This window comes from Folsomia candida, unplaced genomic scaffold (genome assembly GCF_002217175.1).
Source record: "Folsomia candida strain VU population unplaced genomic scaffold, ASM221717v1 Fcan01_Sc005, whole genome shotgun sequence".
In the NCBI taxonomy this organism is placed as follows: domain Eukaryota; kingdom Metazoa; phylum Arthropoda; class Collembola; order Entomobryomorpha; family Isotomidae; genus Folsomia; species Folsomia candida.
Genome location: NW_019091197.1, coordinates 5,200,898 through 5,219,111, shown reverse-complemented (window position 1 = coordinate 5,219,111; position 18,214 = coordinate 5,200,898). Strand labels below are relative to the sequence as shown.

Genomic DNA, 18,214 nt, shown 5'->3' with positions numbered 1-18,214 from the left:
CAAATTGGGATTTGATGACGCTCCAATTATTTGCAATATTCACATAAAATTTAGCGAACTGCAACTTCTGACGTCAAAAAGTTAAAATTATGCCCAACTTACGACATAACTTTACATAGACTTTGTTTAAAGTTATGCTTATAATAAAAATTAATGAATTAAAATAATTATAACCAAATAATTTATTTATTTTGAAACATTTTTATAATCTTAGACTATTTAGTGATTAGACAAGGTTATGGAAAACATATGCAGTTGAGTCTGAAATTACTGGAATCATGATCAAAATTCCTGAGAGAAATGTGTGAGCGATTTTCTAATTTCTTAGTAATTGAGGCGCTATGGATTTACATGCAAGAAAATATGCATGAAACTCAGGATTCACACCTGGACTCTGATTAAAGTAAATTATACTGAAATTTTTATTTATTTCGCAAACTCCCTGACAAAAATAAAGTTGCATAAATATGTGCATACATTCCAGATAGATACCACACGTACAAGACACATTTTTTTAGCTTTATAGCGTATGTACATCTTACATCTCTAGTTTTTAACTCTATGAGCATTTCTAAAGAAGAACTTTGTCATCTTCGCCATCGTAGATCAGGTTGACAAATTATAAAAACAGAGCTCACACAATATGTATCGCATTTCACAAAGTCCAGATATTGACATCATTCCTTATTCAAAGTACATAAGTTACACAAGTGTGGTTGAATATGTAAATACATACATACATAAAACGCAATTACTTATACTTTTAATAGTTTGCATAATTCTTGTGCCAATGGACTACAGACTCATCGATCAATGTTAATGACAACACAATGATTTCCAGAATGTCAGAGCGTATTACATATTTACCAACTTACAACTCAACCAATCACATCAAACTCGAGTGGAGTATTTCTGGACAATTGTTATTTTGTACCCATTTAGGTAATTAACTCATCAAAATTATCGCGTGGACAAGTTAATGCAAACATTAAACATGATGTTGAGCAATCATCAAGTTATATAAGTATACTTTTTGACCATTTTCTGTATATGTTAATTCATCAAAGTCGTAAATTTCATGCAAATCAATTTGAACTTTTCCACATGGAAATCCTCAAGTGTTTGTCATGTGCGTCAATTGTTCTGTTTTTAAAGTATTTTGCACACGGTACACTAGCATTTTGGGCACGAAAACAGGATGTAAATTTACCGAAGCTTGTTCGACTAATTACCAAGTCACTCAATCAATGTCGAGAACGGGATCAAAGTGCTTTGCCAATTTTTACACAAATATTGCAAAGTATGCGAGCGTCATCGAGTATCTCAATTTTGCGATATTTCTGTCGGCATGTAAAAATCTGAGAGCGACATTTTCCTAATAATTGGGTAACCCAATTTGCTTTGTCGGTCGTACTGACGCACAATGTTGGTAAATTTTTTAATGTGACCGACATATATATTTAAATTTGATCTTCGTACGTGACACTTATCAAGTTTACATTACGATTTCTGGGTGATAACTTTGATGGAGGAGAAGGTCACAAAATGACGCAAATGAAAATGAAATAACCTTATTTAGAGATCAAGTTGAAATGAATTGTGTTGAATGCACAATTAACTGCGGTGAAAGTTCAAAGAGTTAATTTTAAGCGAATTGTTCAATGACGACGATGATTTTACAATGTGCCCTTCAAAGTTGGATGCGTAAATCAATAACTTGAACTTGATTTTTAATATAAATGAAAAGACAATGGCTCGTAATTGTATTTATTAAGTTATTCAAGAAATAAATGACTTATTTTAATAATTTCATACATATTTATATTGCCATCTTATCGATTAAGGTTATATACTCACTAATTTACAGATATGACTCCACTAAATGCAGCTAAAAATTATTACGCAAAATTATGTAAACCAATAAATAAGATTAAAATTAGAGCAACCAAATATGTACATAAATAAACTGTTCAACATGAAATTAAACGGTATGAAATCACTTGCCACACTCTTTTTTAAGTAAATACGGTATAATTTTTCATGAAATGCCATTTTTTATGAGGAAAAACTAAGAATACGGGATTCTCAATAAGAATGAGTGCAATAAAACTTTACTTTTTAACTCAAAGAATTTAAATGGTTTACGACTTAATCTTCATTAATCCATCTCCACCAAACTTTCACCACTTTCACCCTACTCCTCTTTCGGGATGAACAACTCGTCCGGAAACTTATCCCTCTTCTCCACCAAAAGTGCGAGTGGGTCCCACTGCCCCACCCACCGCTCCCACTCCACCTCCCAAAACCTCAAATAACTTTTCACCCCCAAATAGTGCACATTCCTCACAAAACTGGGCACATACTCCAGCTCGCTGGGCAACTTGGATTTAAACCCGACCCCCAGCACGGCATCTATTTCCTCCCGAATCACCCTCAACATTCCCCACTTGTACCCGTTTCCGGTATAATTTGCTGTCCGAATTACCTCCTCAACTTTCACCTCCAACCAAATAAATTCCTCCCAGGTCAACATCCCGCCCAATTTGTCAACCCTTTGCGACACGTCGATCGGACATTGACCCCAAACCCCGACATGCGCCAAGTCAAAGGCGATCAGTTCCTCAAAACTGTCTTTGACCTCAGTTATCCCAACCAAATTCCCCATTTCGGGGCCATACTCTTCCAAAATTTCTGCTCTGATGGTGCCAACCCACGGCCCGAAGGTAAGCAGGGTGGACACGAATTCCTTAAACTCGATCCAGGGGTAGTCATTAGTGTATAAAAGTTCTTTCAATTTTGTGTGCAAGTGACCCCCCTCAGTGCCATTAATTAGCTCATTTGCATACATTTCTTGCCGAATACGATTCACAATGTCGCCCCGAAGTTGGGCGACGTAAGTGCCTAACTCGTCTAAAACGAGTTTCGCCGTGAGAGCGTTTCCGCCGGCGGCGAGGAGTAGGTCGCTATCCAACTGAGTCATTTGACCCAACTGCGTCGTGCACTCGCAATTGTCTGACTCTTCTGGGTTTCCAATATTTGGACAGAAATAAGGGATACCATTCATGGTGGAAAAGTCGACCGTGTTATCACCCGTGCCGGCATAGAATTCGAGGAGATCCTCATGACCGGAGAAGGTCGTGTCGAATGATCTCTTAAGACCGCTAATTGCCCGGGACAAGACCAGTTTGGATTGGAGGGCGGATGCCGAACTGTAATTGAACAGGGATGAAGTGGAAATTGAGGACAAAACTTGTCTTGCATGGGTCAACCAGTCATAATTTTCTCCTTTTTTAGCGACGACACTGCCACAGCTGGTGAATCCCTTTTTTCTCAAGTTGTAAATAGACTCGTGTAAGGAATAATTTTTTTCCTGAGATGGAATATGATGCGCTAACGAGTCGCTAAATGTTCGCGTGTAAATCTGCTTCATTCTCTGGATCATAGGATATTTCATGTCAGCCTCGATCGGATATAGCGACACGAGGTTACTCACAGAGGCCAACATTTCCTGTACTTTCGGTGTAACCCCGTCCAACATAGCTCTCCCAGTGTTCATATCATCGACAATAATCATGTCTGGAAATGAGGGTGACTCAAAGAGGGAACATTCCGCAAAGAAGGAAATCTCCAAAATTCCCCGCAATTCAGATAACCAATCCGTCTCAGAATCCCCGCCGGAAGTCAGGATACAAAAATCCGACATTGTCACCACCAGCGTGGCCACCTGTCTCTGCAAGCGGGCGGCTTCTCCGTCATAAATATTACTCGTACGGGAGAAGCCTTCCGTGTCGAGGAGCAGGATGGCATCCACGTCACCGAAAGCTTCCGGTTTATCGGTGACGTCCAACCGGAGGAGACGCATTGAGACTCCGTTCGTCCCACTGCCAAAACTCCCCTCTTTAAAGGCCGGGCCAAACAGTTTGTTTAACAAGGCCGACTTCCGGCTGCCTTGAGGTCCAATGGCGGAAATGGTCATCAGCTTGAAATCCTTCACCGCAGCAAAACAAGCCGCCACGGATTCGTCAAATGTGTCGGTGAAGCTAAGGTTTATCAGTTCTAGTGGATAACCCGACATGAAAATGGATTGGACGGCTGCGTAGTACGAGACTGCTTCTGGGGATGAAGGATCATTTGCATAGTGAAGATTTAACTCCCGGAATAAATTCGTGAGGGATAACGTGCTCAAATTTAACTCGTGTCTTGCCGCCCTTAGCGCGGCGGTTAGCTGTGAAGCAGAAATTGAATCGGAAACCTTGGTGAAAGAATCCATAGTCAAATTTGATAGTTTTAACAGGGCAGATTTTCCAGAAAGTTGAGACATATTGTCAATCTGATGAGAAACAGGCCACAAAATTAGGTCCCTTTCCAACTCATCGGGAATAAGAATAACGTCCAAAAACAAGGATAAAACTTCATCCCTAATTTCATTTGAATTCAGTACAAAATTCCGGCCGTGATTTTGTCCCTTTAAACTTTGTCTCACCGACGTGATGGTATTATTTTCGATAAAATTTACCAACCTTTCCCCAGGTTTTGGACTTTGGTCTGTGAAATAACCTTCTCTCAACGTGGCATCCATTCCGTCCAAAACGTGTGTCATCATACTCTCCACAACTGGTCCCCACTCGTCGACCCCTTTCGTCGTATCGATAATGCAGCTTTGGTCCACATTCTTTCGAATCGTGTTGTCCGGGTCGACGACAAAGTTGAATATTTTCACCTCGTTGCCAAGCAACTGATCTACGTCAGGTTTCAAGGTGGCCATCTCTCTCCACGAGCCACACCCCCAAAACAACAAAAACGCCCCAGAACTTCGCTTCAGGGTTGCAATCAAATCGGGATGAAGTTCCATCCCATCGCCATGCACATTTGCTAATAGAACCATTTCTCTCTGATATTCCTCAAAATATGCTTTTAACACGTTTTCATAGAAACTTTCCCCCGCTGTAAATTTGCACAGCCAGGACAACTCTACTAAACCGGATGTATCAATTGGGTCCCCATTTTGAAATCCTGGTTCGAATTTTGACGAAAATTTACACAGTGATAGCATTGACTCGTTTAAAATGGTGCTCTTGCCAAACGCTGACTTTGCAAAGGGCCCCACCCTCAAAGCAGTGATCAGTTTGTAAGGTGGGTTTAGGAGCCGACTTTGTCGCAGGGGGTGTGGCGGCGACTCGTAATATTCCCGCATTTCTAGTAATTTCAAAGTCTCGGAGAAATCTAGGAAGAATTCTTCCCCTTTTTCTTTCGTAATGTCGGGAATGATCCAGGGCAAGGCGTGCAAATCTGGGGATTTTTGTGCCAAAAGGTGAAAAAGTTGGAATCGGACTGCGGGATCTGACGCACTCGTAACAAGCAGAGTGAGAAGATTCGCCCTCTTCAGGACAAAGGCTTTGGTAGCGTCGCCTCTTTCACTTTCATAAAAGTCATCGTCATCCCCTTGGGGGACCCGTGAGTGGGAAACTGGACCCCCAAAGCAGCTCAAACTTGGCGAAAATATCATCCCAATGGGAAGATTCGAGTGAAAATGAGCCCAATTTATCCATCCAGATTTATAACTCTGTTCTACCGGAATTGTCAAAGACTCGGAGTTCAACTCTGGGTAAAATTGGTCTATAATTGGATAATCGACGTATTGAAAAACGTTCCACTCGTTCAAAAGAACGGACGAGTTTCCCTGTTTTACCTGATCCCAAACATAACTCAGAACTGCGTCACCAATATTTTCGATTGCAGGAGGATCCAACATTATGATTGGAGCGTAAAATTGGCGAGGTTCCCTGACTTGGTGAAAGTTGTAATGTGACATTAGGCGAAGAAGACCAGATTTTGTGAAACGTCGCCATGTCCGATTGACCCGGAGGAAAGATTCTTCCTCCTCGAGGTGGAAGCGGGGTTTCTCAAATAGCCTAGTTTTGTTTGAAAGGCTATCCCCGCGGTTAACGTTTTTAAGCGTCTCACTTTTCCCCCGCAAAGCATTAAACGCCTCTGAAATCTCGCTAATCCCCCACCCACACGTAAAAATCTTTTCTTCCCGATCCCAATAGAAGAGTACGTCACCAACCGCCAAAGCATCCTCCAGTTCTGGCCTTGACTTTAAATTACTTCCCAAAACCGCAATGAAATCTGAGGGAACAGTCCGTTTAACTAGCAACGTCCCAAAAACATTCACCATTTCCTTAACCGAGTTCCATTCCTGACTCCACTTTTGCACCGGATCCTTCAACAAGCCACCCACCGCCAAGAGATGGCGCCTATGCTCACTCGGAAAATAGAGCGGGACGCCGTCCTCCTCTGAGCAGAATAGTTTATACATTTTCGCCACAACGGTTTTCGACTGGAGGAAGAGTCCCGACCAAATTTGGAATTTTGGATTGCTCCAGACCCACTCTTTCTCCTCGAGAGAAAATCCCGCCACAATCTCAAGTACCCCTAAAACACCGGCAGGATTTTCGATATTGTTCAATATCCATAAACCATCAAGAGCAGACCACAGCTTGAAGTAGTTTTCGTTAAAACGGGCCAAATGAAGGAGGCGGATAGATTGGAGGAGTTGATTGAGATAATTTGGATTGTACTCGTCTTCAACCATGAGGTTCAGACTTTCTACGAGGGCGGTTTTGAGGGAGTCCTCACGGGCCAATCCCCCGAAAAACTGTTCCATATAAAATTCTAAGATTGTTTTCAACGTACGAATAAATCCCTGCGCCTGCTCTGCCGCATAGTTCGCAGCGTCGATAAAAGCTTGTAAATATTTCCAAGCATCTGGATCTACTTCCTCCTCCTCACCCTCTTCCGGAGCGACTTCCAGCTGGAATTTGAGCAAATCTTCCTTCAGTCCTCCCCAGTTGGGATCTTCTCCACCCACTCCGAAACCATGTTGTTCCGACCAATTATAATTACTCAAAAGAGCGACCATCTTCCCGTGGTAAAATTGTGCAGGTTTTATCCCTATAAATCCCACAAATTCCCTCATCGTAGAAAATGCTGCCAGCTTAAAGACTTTTGCCGCCTCTACAAACGTTTGGTGAAGGGCGACATTCTCTTCCAACAAGAAGGGACACTCACGAAGGGACAAGGATAACTCTCTCACGTCCAGAATAGAGTACAAATCTAACCCAGTGTCAATTTTGATGGGGGCAAGAGGAGACCGCCCCATCATTTTTGGCGACAGGCAGGATTCTCCTAATGCCCCACCTTGCCCGGTAGTTAGATAATGTGTTACTAGGAGAAAGTCCAACTGATCGTATGCCACCGCCACAACGGCCCCGTACTTATCCAAAATGTACAGCGAGGGACCCTCCCCCGCATCGCCGTGCGTGTCAAAATATGCCACAATTGTTCGGAAATTTATCGCTGTGTTTTTAGCTGATCTAACTTTACCCATCATTTCCTTGAAGTAAAACACACAATCACGCATCCCTGTAATAAATTGGGGTGTGAGAACAAACGTGAAATCTGCATCAGTTTCCCTCGTCAAAATTTCTAGTAGTTGTAAATACGTGTTTGTGCAAGTCAACCTATACTTGTCAAATTCCACTTGGAACGAAGAAATCAACTCGTACAACTCGTCCAAGTTCCATCTTTCTACCGACCCTTGAAAAAATAGGGTCGAGAGAACGGAGTAAAACTTGGACGTGTTGCCATAGCGACGCGACTTTGCTTCCACGATGACTTTCAATATCTCCAAAATCTTTCCGATCTCTTCCCCAGTGTAATATCGCACCGGAAATGAATTAATTTTTAGCCCTAAACTAAACCCTAATCCTGGCACAATATTGGGTGCCGCCACTCTGACTTTGAAACCCAGATCTTTAACTAGCGCCGCAGTTAGGGAATAAAGCTTGATGAAAGTGCCACTAACTGCATCCCCTTCTGTAGTCAGGGCTAATTTGAACCCAATATTATCCCCCAAAAACTCCTCCCATTGATTTTTTCTGAATATGAAGAGCTCAGCCTGCCCCGCCACGGTGGCGTCGGCGGGGCGAAGAGTGTTCAAAATTTCTTTACCTGCTGCAACATGATCAAACACGGCGATTTTCACCTTGGGCGGAAAAAGGTCGGACTTGTTGTACGAGTCCACAATGTTCTTGAGATCTACAATGGTCGCGTTCCGGTTCTTGTACAGCTCCAAAGTCTCCGTCGCTTGTTGCGATAGTTCTTCCGCCTTCTCAAACAGCTTTGTCTGGTGCTTATCGACATCATCCGTCCAAGGATTGAGTTCCCCTTCGCCATCATCTTTGGCCGGAAACATGGTCGCGAGCCGAGGGTCTTGGTCGCAAATGAGGGATTGGTAGTAATTATTTCCATGCGTGTGATCACGCAAGCTGAAGACCATGTCCTGGATTTCTTTAAGAAGTTCAGCCTCGAGCAGGTCGTATTTTTCGTAATCGTCATCCAGGGGAATTAGGAGGGGCAAGGGGGAAAGACGGAAAGAAATGGGGACTCCTGTTACCCTCGCACCAGGGTAGGGGTAAACTACTGCACCATCCACCTTGTCCGGGATTCTTTCGACTGTTTCAAACATTTCGGCGATTGTTTGCGGTTGTTCTCCCACATCGGGTAAGGACTCGATCTTGACCTTCTTTTCAAAGTGGCCCGAACTGTCTTGATCCATAAAGGCAAGGCTGGCCTTTAAACCCACGTTTACACCTGAGTAGGAAATATGCATACAATTTGCCAGTGTATTTTGCTTTGTATTTGCAAATATAAATCTTGTGCGTACCTGCGAACACTGGGACCATACCGCCAACGTAACCACTAAGATCGAGAAGTTTATGGTCCATTTTGCTCTTCAGGCTGAATATCCCAGTCGCCCAACCACCATATCGAATCTCAGAAACGTAATGCGTCGCCTCTTTTCCTATGGAAATAAAGGTAATGAGTTGACAAAGGTTGTCATGGTAAACGTGCGTTTATACTTCACTTTGGTAACTTGAGCCATAGTTAAATTATAACATTGGCGCAAGTTAATCATATATATATATATATATTTATTTACGCACCGTCACTATATTTGTCCTTGACCTCCTCTTTTATGATCCTTTCCTCATTTCGCGGGTCTTGCACGGATGCCCTCGTTCGGAGCACGGAAGTCTGAACATTGTACTGGCAGAAAAACTGTTCCTCTTCAAACTCCTTGGAATCCTCCTTTCGAAAAGACACGCCCCCTTCGACTGAAAAAGATGGAAGTTCAATCTTCACTTCGACCGAAATATCCAAAATTTCCGATTTCCCATTCGTGTCCCCTACTCGAGACAGCGTGTACTTCATATCGTGGACTGGAACGACTTCCAAAAACTCTTCGTTTCTTATCTGATCTTCTTTGAAGATGTTAACATCTAGAACGGGTTTTGAAGTTCGGCAATTAAATAAGTCTCCTATTTGAACGTTCCAGTCCTGCATTTTTGGTAAAGTGAGGGTCGTTCCCTCCATCGTGGAAGTGTTCAGTTTTCCAGGAGCCATGATTCACCTACTTTTCAAAATTGTAAAAATTATTTAATAACTTGTATGGTCTGAGAATTATGAAAGCTCACCTTTTCCCGTGAGGACAAGGTCACACAAGGTCAAATTCTTTCAAATATTTGCAAGAGATTTAAGGTGCTTTGCTTGCTAATTTTATGTACTGGTATTCATCCCAGGTTGAAATTTGATTTGACGACGTGGCAGTTTCGCATCCCGTTATTAACCATGTAACACTATCCAATACGAAATACATACCAGCACCAATTCCAGGATTTCAACTTCAACACGAGTTGTGAAGCGATAAGCCCACATAATCACTCACCGATCCATATACATACATATGTACATACTTTGATTGATCGCTTGTTATGCAAATTATTTGTCAGAATTGATCCGTCCATCGTATCCCCGTAATTAACTAACTAACTTACCATAGCGAAGAATCAGTTCCCATTGTGTTGCCAACCAGATTCGCACTTATGTTGCATGAGCCCTTGTCAATTCGGACAGCTTAAAAGTGTCTCATATTTTGGAAAGCGTTACTTAATTAACCACAGATTTAACCGATACAGCAACCATTCCAAATTCATGACAAAATAGTTTGCAAAGAATACGACTTTTCGGTAAGGATATTTAGTAAGTAAATAATTCGAAAAAATAACGGAGAAATTTTGACAACAGGCACCAATATTTCGACTCAATACAATTCGAGTCGATTTAACCAATTCGATTACACAATATTTGCACCAATATTTACCACATGAAAGATTTATTTACTAGTAATTTTACCTCAATTTCCAGACAAAATGTCGGAAGAGGACCTTCCCACCCTGCCCCCTTTGGAGAACGGAGTTATCACCATTGGTGATCTATGGGATGCCAGAAATTCTCGCCGCGTTGGTTTCAATCTCTTCGGGAACAACATCACCTCGAAGAAAATTGGAGATTTGGACGACCTCTTAGCAATAGAAACCTCAAACGAAGTTGGCAAATATACCTTTGAGCACATGAAAGATTCAAGCGATAATGCGAACAAGGTCGGACTTGGGGCCCAAATTACTTGCGAGTTGCTTGGAGGGCTCATCAAGGTCACGGGAGGGTTTGACTTTGAGGTAAGTCGAATTAAGTAATATGTAACATTTATTTCGATAAGATTAATTAAAATTTTAAACAAAATTTGATTTCAATTTTTGAAAGGTGGGGTGGAGCAAGGGCATGTCGACGGAGGAGTGTATTTGCATCATCACAAGGCCAAAGAATTTGATCCGATTAAAATCCAATGGCCCCGATGTCGTACAAAAATACTATGACGAACATGTGAAGATGTTGCTTGAGAATAATCCAGGTAAGAAAACTCTTTTCTCACTTTTTGGCACCATAAACGGGATCCTATCCATATCTACATATTTACATATTTCACTGTCCAAAATCAGCTTATTTTTACTGCAAAACTGCCTGAAAATGCTATTTATTCTTCAAATATTGTCTTAAAATCGAAATTTGCAACATATTGTTCAACCATTTTTCAAAATTGAATTTGCAAATTTGGCCACCCTATTTAGTCTCCTCCAGAACTCGTTGATCTTTCTATTTTATTTTCACAAATCTATATTCTTAACTTATTTCCAAATATTTCTTAATATTTTTGGAAGCATGTTTGCAAACATAAAATTTCACACACATAAAATTACGATATCTCATACTTTCATATCACATACGAAAGTCATCCCATACATACATAATTTTCAGCCAAACTACCCCTTGCGACCCACGTCGTGACCGGAATTGATATAGGAGGCAGGCTGACATCGTCCATCAAGGTCACCCAGAAAAAGACCGGAGATCAATACAAGGTAGGCTTCTTCATCAAAGGCGAAGCCAATCTGTTCGCCCTCACCGGAAAAATGGATATGAACGCCAGCGTCGGGGAAGACATTCAAATCACAAATTACGACTCTAAGATCAAACTCGTCTGTATGCCTCCAATCCCGCCTCCCACGAGCGAGAAGGACTTTTACGATGATCCCCCACCAGATCCTGAAAATCCTCCTCCTCCAAATATCACTGTCGATAAAAATTTTGCAGAGGCTCTGGACAAAGAGAAGCACTTTGTGTATTGGACAACCTTACCGTCCAACCCGATGGAACTGATCGGACTCCCAATCAAATTCACGCTCAGTCCGATTGACCGTTACTTGCCCCCAGGAAATCTATACCTGCCCCCAGAAGGCGACAACAAAAGGTCAAAACTTCTCGAAGATGACCCTTCCCTTAAGGAATTTGAGGGACTCCTCTGCATCCTTCGCGACTGGGCGGGGACTGATTGTATAAAGCGGAGAATAATGCAGAAGCTGAGGCGAATTCAGAAAATCCTTCACGAGCCGGAACATGTCTTTACAGTTGATACGGTTGAAGAGGAAGTTAAATTACGAGAACTTGCGGAAGAAAAGAGATTGGACGGTTTAAAATTATTCACGGCCTGGAAAGAAAAACTATTTCTTGAGGGAAATGAAGAAGAGAGAAATTTTAAAGAAATGGTTAGGGAACTGGCAGGTATAACAGAAGCGCAAGAAGCCGCAATTGTCGTTTTTGTTAATAACATGATCACAAGGTCAAAAGCGGAATTGGACGCCGTAAATATAACCACGCCAGCAATTCGAGAAGGGGAAGAAGAAGAGGAGGAACAAGAATTTGATGGTGAAGAGAAAAGTCCACTCATCTATTTTACGAGTCAGACAGCACTCACCGCTTGGCAGAAGACGCAACGGTTCTGCAAACTCCTCTACTCCGCTTACATCCCGGAAGATGGTGCTCCGCCGCCGGAGGGAGAATCCATCCCACAACGAATCTACAATATGAGCGAGCGTCTCGGAACGGTCTACATTCAACCCGCCATTTCATATCCCACGCTTAGTGAGAAAATCGCTCGAGAAAGGAAAAAGTTTCGGGCTGAAGATCAAGAGCTATTTTCCATCAATACGCCGAACGGAACTCTCTCGTACACTCGGAGTGACGTAGACCTGGTCAAAATTCACTTCGTCCTCGACCTCCTCACCGCCCTGACTGGGATGGGAGGGGAGGCCGACACGTTTTCCAGGATGGGTCACCTTTACATCACCTACTGCGAACTGCACGGTATCAAACTTAACATTTCCCATACGATCGATGTCATCCCGCTCATTCGCCTGTTGGAAGGGATGTTTGGCTCACTCGCTATTACGCATACTTTGACAAGCACTAAAAACGAAATCGAAAATCGGGAAGATTTTACACTCATATTTACTCAAGACGGCGTCCAATCTTCCCGTCACGTTGTTTACGCGTTACTTCAACTGGGCCAAACTGCACCCAATTTAAAAAATGGGGACGTCCTTTGCGCCACGTTTGACATAATAAACGTCCCAGACGTTCCACCGCTCCTACTTTCCTGGGACAAACAAGTGAAAGGTGTCTGCCTAGATCACTTGGACCTTCTCGTCCTCCTTGACCTGTACAAGAAGGAGGAGAAGTGGGACGTGGACCAGATTTCAAAGTACCTTGGGATCGGTCAGTTTGACCAATCGCCCCTCTGCACTACGGACAGGGTACTATTTTCACAGTATGTGCGACAAATGTCTTCCTTCCCAACTCGAACGGTTTCTAATAAAGACTTGAACCCACTTGTTGACATCTTAACAGCCGTCCTCACCGCAACGGTCCAAGGGCCAAAGGATCTCGCTAATGTTGCGACTCGCTATGCAATCAAACTACTGGGCGCGGATTACGACCCTGGAGATATTCCTTCTTGGGATCCGAACCAAGAGGAGTACATAATCGAGACAGGGAATTCAACTGCCTGGGGTGAAATTGCCACTCATCTGGGCATGATTTGGTCGTCCAAGCCAAGGTTTGCCTACTACAACGCTTTGTTTCTACTCTTTGGTGAATTCCAACTGTACGCATCGCCAATCCCAGTTCCAGAAATTATTGAGGATGAGGAAGACGAGGAAATTCCCGAAGGCCTCAGAGAAGAAGAGACAGCCACCCCAACCCCGGCAGAGCAATATGACACACTAGACAAAAGTCTGCTGAAAGAATTTCCAAGCGAAATTAGTGACACCTTCAGGAACGAAGTCGACCTAATCCACGGCCTCAGAACGCTCCACTCGAAAGGATGCGCTCGACTCTACACGACCGCCCTCTCGCGCGAAGTAGGCAGAATAGAACAGCGAATTGGGGGCGATGAACAACACCAAGAAAAGGCAACCAAGATCCAAATAGTGAAACACTTAAAAGGAATCGTATCCGAGATTCAGTCCAGTGCCACAGTCCCGGACCATTTGTGCCATGCCCTTCTAGAGTTTACGGCATCGGTCGAAATACCAGAAACATCAGGGGATGAAGATCCCCCAGAAAATCAGAAATACCCGCCAGAAATTCTCTACCGACTGCGTACCTCGCTCAAATTAAAGCGCTACTACCACATGCTCAGTGATTTGGTGGAAAACACGCCAGAAAAATTTGACATCCTACAACTCAGCCATTTTCAGCTGGAAATGTACCGTCTTGTCAGCATCACCGACTGGCTTAATTTGATCCGACTCATTCAAGAGATTTCCACTTTTGAGCAAGTCACCCTCGAACGAATCTGGAGCAATGCAAAATTCCAATATTTAATTCGTGCCAATCTAAACAACGACCTAGTACTTCGCGCCTTAGCAAAAGGGTTCGTCAAACCGGGACAAAACACTGTTCCTAAATACATCCCACGAGATATTGCTAAGGCGATTCTAAGCATCAATCTCTCTCCAGAGGGAAACCCGATCGGTTTTGAACCCATCTGGACGAGCAAAGCCGTGCTGATCAAGTCACTCCAAATCCTGTGGGTCTTAAAAGTCATTCCCGAACAGTTCCAATTATATCTGCTGAGAAATACCGTGGCGGAAGATGGAATCGTCTACGAAGCTTTGAAGGATGTTGACGCTTTGCTTTATTGGAACGAAGAGAAGAAATATTTCGACCAAATTTGGGACTTGGCGACGATATATGAAGTAATTCTTCGGTTAATGGGGCAATATGAGGCAAAACTCATAAAAAATAGGTCCAATAAACCCCACGAGATATACCAATTTCAACATAAGAAATCCACCGTTGTCAGCTCTTCCACTCGCCGACGCACCGAATTAATCACCGTCTCCCAATTTCTCACAATGACGAAATCGCCTCCCGCCCAGGATAACCCAGACTTTGAAAGCAAAATTATGAGACTTCTCTACCATTTGAAACTCATGAAAATGAGCTCCCTCCAGGGAAGCTACAACCCTTTCGTACTCACCGAAAGGGTGGACACACTGACACATCTCCTTTCCCGGGCGGAAGGGCCACTACAAACCGAATTATTGACAATAATTGGCACTAAATTTAGTTCGCAATTCGCCATCCCACTCACAATTTGCAATTCTACGTCTCCTCAGACCTTCATTTCATTTACTTACTCGCTCCTCCTGGAACCTTACAAGTCAGCCCAACTCCCAAAAATTATCACTGCAATTCGCATCGGTCCAGACACACCGGAAGGAAAGAGTCACTTCCTGAATTCGATGTGCACCTTGAATCTAGCCGCGTTTGCATCAAAATCTAATTCCACTCCGGGCGATATTCCCCAATATTTGGAAGGATTCATTGATGTCATCAAAATTAACGAGACCACAGGAAACCCTGTCTTTTTAGATGTTTTGTTCAGAAATGGAAAACCAGAAGAATTTTATGTCCTTAACGTGCACGGGGACGCTTTAAAAAATCCGCAACATTTAAAGCTCATTCAAACCGTGACCTCATCGTTCATGGTGTTTTGGAACCCGCAAAATTGGAGCAGTGTCGTCGACAAGAAACAAGAGCTTCTAAATGTAATAAAACCCTCCCACGCCACCGTTCACTTGTACATTGATCCCACGGAGGACACAATTGAGGAGATTGAACAGTCCGAAATTATCCGGAAGCCATTTGCAACACCAACCCCGGAAAATTTGAATAATTGCGGGAAAGCCGTGGCCACCGCCCTCTTGCGGAGACCCAAACAACCAAATCTTTCCAGTAATGCAGACCCCACTCCCGCCATCACATTTCCCACTAAACACCCCGTCGCTGTTGACACGGCGTCCTGGATTCATACCAGTTCCACAAAAGTAATCAAATCTTCCTTAATTCTTCAACAGGGATGGAAACATGCCAAAACTGAAGCAGAGTTAGATTCACATTGGACTTCTGATCCATTTTATGCCACGCTAATAACGAAACTGGTCCAAATCTTGGAACACAGTGAAGAAGAATATCGCACTATCTTATCCGATCTAGCCGAACTTCTGACTCCCACGAGTGAAAATGAGGACATGGCGACCACAGCATGGAAAAATTTGGGTTCCCTCACCCACCAAGAATTTGGTCACACGTCCTTCGGGGCGGTGACTCCAACGACGGTAACAAAGCAACAACATCTCCTCGGTTATTTGCAAAACGATATTGACACGGCGCGATTGAACGTTACTGATCTGCTAACAGAATTATGCAAAATTTACGAACTTTCTCCCGCAAAATTACCCTTCAATCCCGTCCCCATCATGACAACCCTGTTCCAATCGAATTCTTCCGCTCTGCCCGTCCCATCCGTCCCAAGTGCGGGATTCTTTACGGAAAAGTGGTCACAAGAGTTCATCTCCAATTTAGAAGACACATCCGTCTTTGTCATGAACTGTGTTGGAACCGATGCATTTCAAATTAGTGGAGTTGTCAACTCCATTTTTGGCATAAGTTTCACCTCTACGTCGTCCCGCTCTGGGTGGAGCGAGACACCGTGGTCCGGTCTCTTCATGCGGTTGATTATCTTGAGTGACGAAATTACAGACCAAACCGGAATCCGATCAATTCTCCTCCTCCACGCGAAACCACTCTGCGCCACGACCGCCAATGGTCACCCAACTCTGACACAGAGAGACCAACAGCTGTCCACCTTCCTCCTCGCGACGAGCAACCTCTCCCTCATTTTCGACTTTGATCTCACCTCATTCGAATATACCGCCATCCTCGAAACGTCTCTCATTGCCCTGAACAAGGTTGACATTGATGACAAGACGCCACGCCTCTTCTTCATCGGCTTGACGGTCCCGCAACTCGGAGGATCCGAGATACTGACCATGCTGGACAGGACGAAACGCATGGCGGAGAGTTGGATCGACTACGGCGACATTTCCACCCTCGGCCACCGCGTAATCCTCTCCGCCCTTCAGGATGTAAATGACAACCCAGGAAGCGTAATTTTCGACCTTACTCTATATCCGACCCTGATTCCCTTGTCCGACGCAATTATCACAGCCGTAACCAATTTGAAAGACGAGTGTCCCAAATTACCCGACTTTCTAACCGAACTAGGACCTATTTGGACCCACATTCGGGACAAGGTACCCTTTCCGCATCCCAACTTTGACGAGATGACCCGGTCAGAAAAATTCTACGCGGCCCTGCACGAACTACTCAATCTGATCGATGACGCATTCAACTTTCACGTCGAGGACTTTCCCACCTCCATATTTAGCGAGATGTCAAACATCATCAACGCCTGGGTGACCAAAGAGGAGGGCGAAGTTTCCGTCCCGACAAAGAAGGACAATCTCTGGAGCAGAGTTTCCGCCTATGTCAACAAAATGTGGGAAGATTGCGAAATGAATGAAGAAGATGAACAGTGTGTCGCCTGCAAAAATAAAGAGATCAAGCAAAAAGAGATACTGGACGAATGGCCACCTTGGGAAACAGAGGAACCTGAACCCGAACCTGACACGCGGTTCACTCAAATCAAATTTACCCAACTAGTGGAGGAATACATTTCATGGGAGAGATGGCATTACGTCAATCTTGCAAAGGAAATGATGACCGCTTTTGAGATGCGTCTACTCGCCCAAGAAGAAGAAACTTACATTGAAGAAGAAGACGACCCTGAATTCAGTCCTGTTCAGAAAGCTAGCCTGGAAGTGAAGATTATCGACTCGGAGAGAAGATTGAGACAGGAGATGGTCTCACTTTTCCCTGGAGTGGACATGGCGTGGGATGAGAATGAGGATGGCTTTGACTACCTTAAAACCACTCCTGCATTTGCAGATCCTGATAATCCTCTAATGAATGAAGAGGAGGCTCAAAAATTGAGAGATTTGTTGGTCAATCTGCCCACTATTGAGGTCAGGTTGGGCGGCCATGTTGGGATTTATCAGGGAGGAATGGTTCGTCGTACGATGAGCACAGTTGAGACGGCAGCCGTGTTAAAATTCGAACAGGAAGTTGGCAAAAAAATCATTAACAATTTCCGACTGAAGGTTGTCTCCCACACGGTGTGGAGATTGAACAAAATTCTGAATACGTCCCAAAATTGGTGGAAAAAGGATCATGATCCGCTAGTTATTTATTTGGCCAGTTTGCTGTAAGATTGGATTGAAAAATATCTTTGCATGTAAATATATAAATGCAATTAAGTAATCTACACATGAACCAATTTATTAATTTAATCGTAATACATATTTACATGCTAATAAATAATGTTATAGCTTCAGCATGTCGTAACCTTGCCGTCACATTGAATCCAAACCAAATATGCTCACCCACTCACTAGATAATAAAGTCCTATATAAGTAATCATATTATGATGATGGAATTAATTGATCCGCTAATAATAATTCACATTTCATCAGTGCAGCCGCATAAATTGTAATTAAATATATGCATA

The 18,214-nt window shown here is 43.3% G+C and overlaps 2 protein-coding genes across 4 annotated transcripts; one reads left to right on the top strand and one right to left on the bottom strand.

The window, feature by feature from the left end:
- Positions 1–1,727: 1,727 nt before the first annotated feature.
- On the bottom strand, positions 1,728–9,690 carry LOC118435631. Of its 2 annotated transcripts, none has more exons than XM_035851966.1 (4): positions 9,540–9,690; positions 9,009–9,478; positions 8,729–8,866; positions 1,728–8,655 (listed from the first exon to the last, which is right to left on the bottom strand). In XM_035851966.1, exons 2-4 carry the CDS (start codon positions 9,466–9,468, stop codon positions 2,195–2,197), a joined length of 7,059 nt encoding a protein of 2,352 aa, XP_035707859.1. In that variant the 5' UTR covers positions 9,469–9,478; positions 9,540–9,690; the 3' UTR covers positions 1,728–2,194. The 2 variants fall into 2 exon arrangements, with proteins under 2 accessions (XP_035707859.1, XP_035707858.1); XM_035851965.1 differs by having other exon boundaries at positions 9,009–9,475.
- Positions 9,691–9,933: 243 nt separating this feature from the next.
- Positions 9,934–18,040, top strand: LOC118435546. Of its 2 annotated transcripts, none has more exons than XM_035851727.1 (4): positions 9,934–10,091; positions 10,270–10,580; positions 10,666–10,813; positions 11,218–18,040. In XM_035851727.1, the coding sequence occupies exons 2-4, from the start codon at positions 10,275–10,277 to the stop codon at positions 17,913–17,915; spliced, it is 7,152 nt and encodes a 2,383-aa protein (XP_035707620.1). In that variant the 5' UTR covers positions 9,934–10,091; positions 10,270–10,274; the 3' UTR covers positions 17,916–18,040. The 2 variants fall into 2 exon arrangements, with proteins under 2 accessions (XP_035707620.1, XP_035707621.1); XM_035851728.1 differs by having other exon boundaries at positions 9,934–10,104.
- The last annotated feature ends 174 nt before the right edge of the window (positions 18,041–18,214 follow it).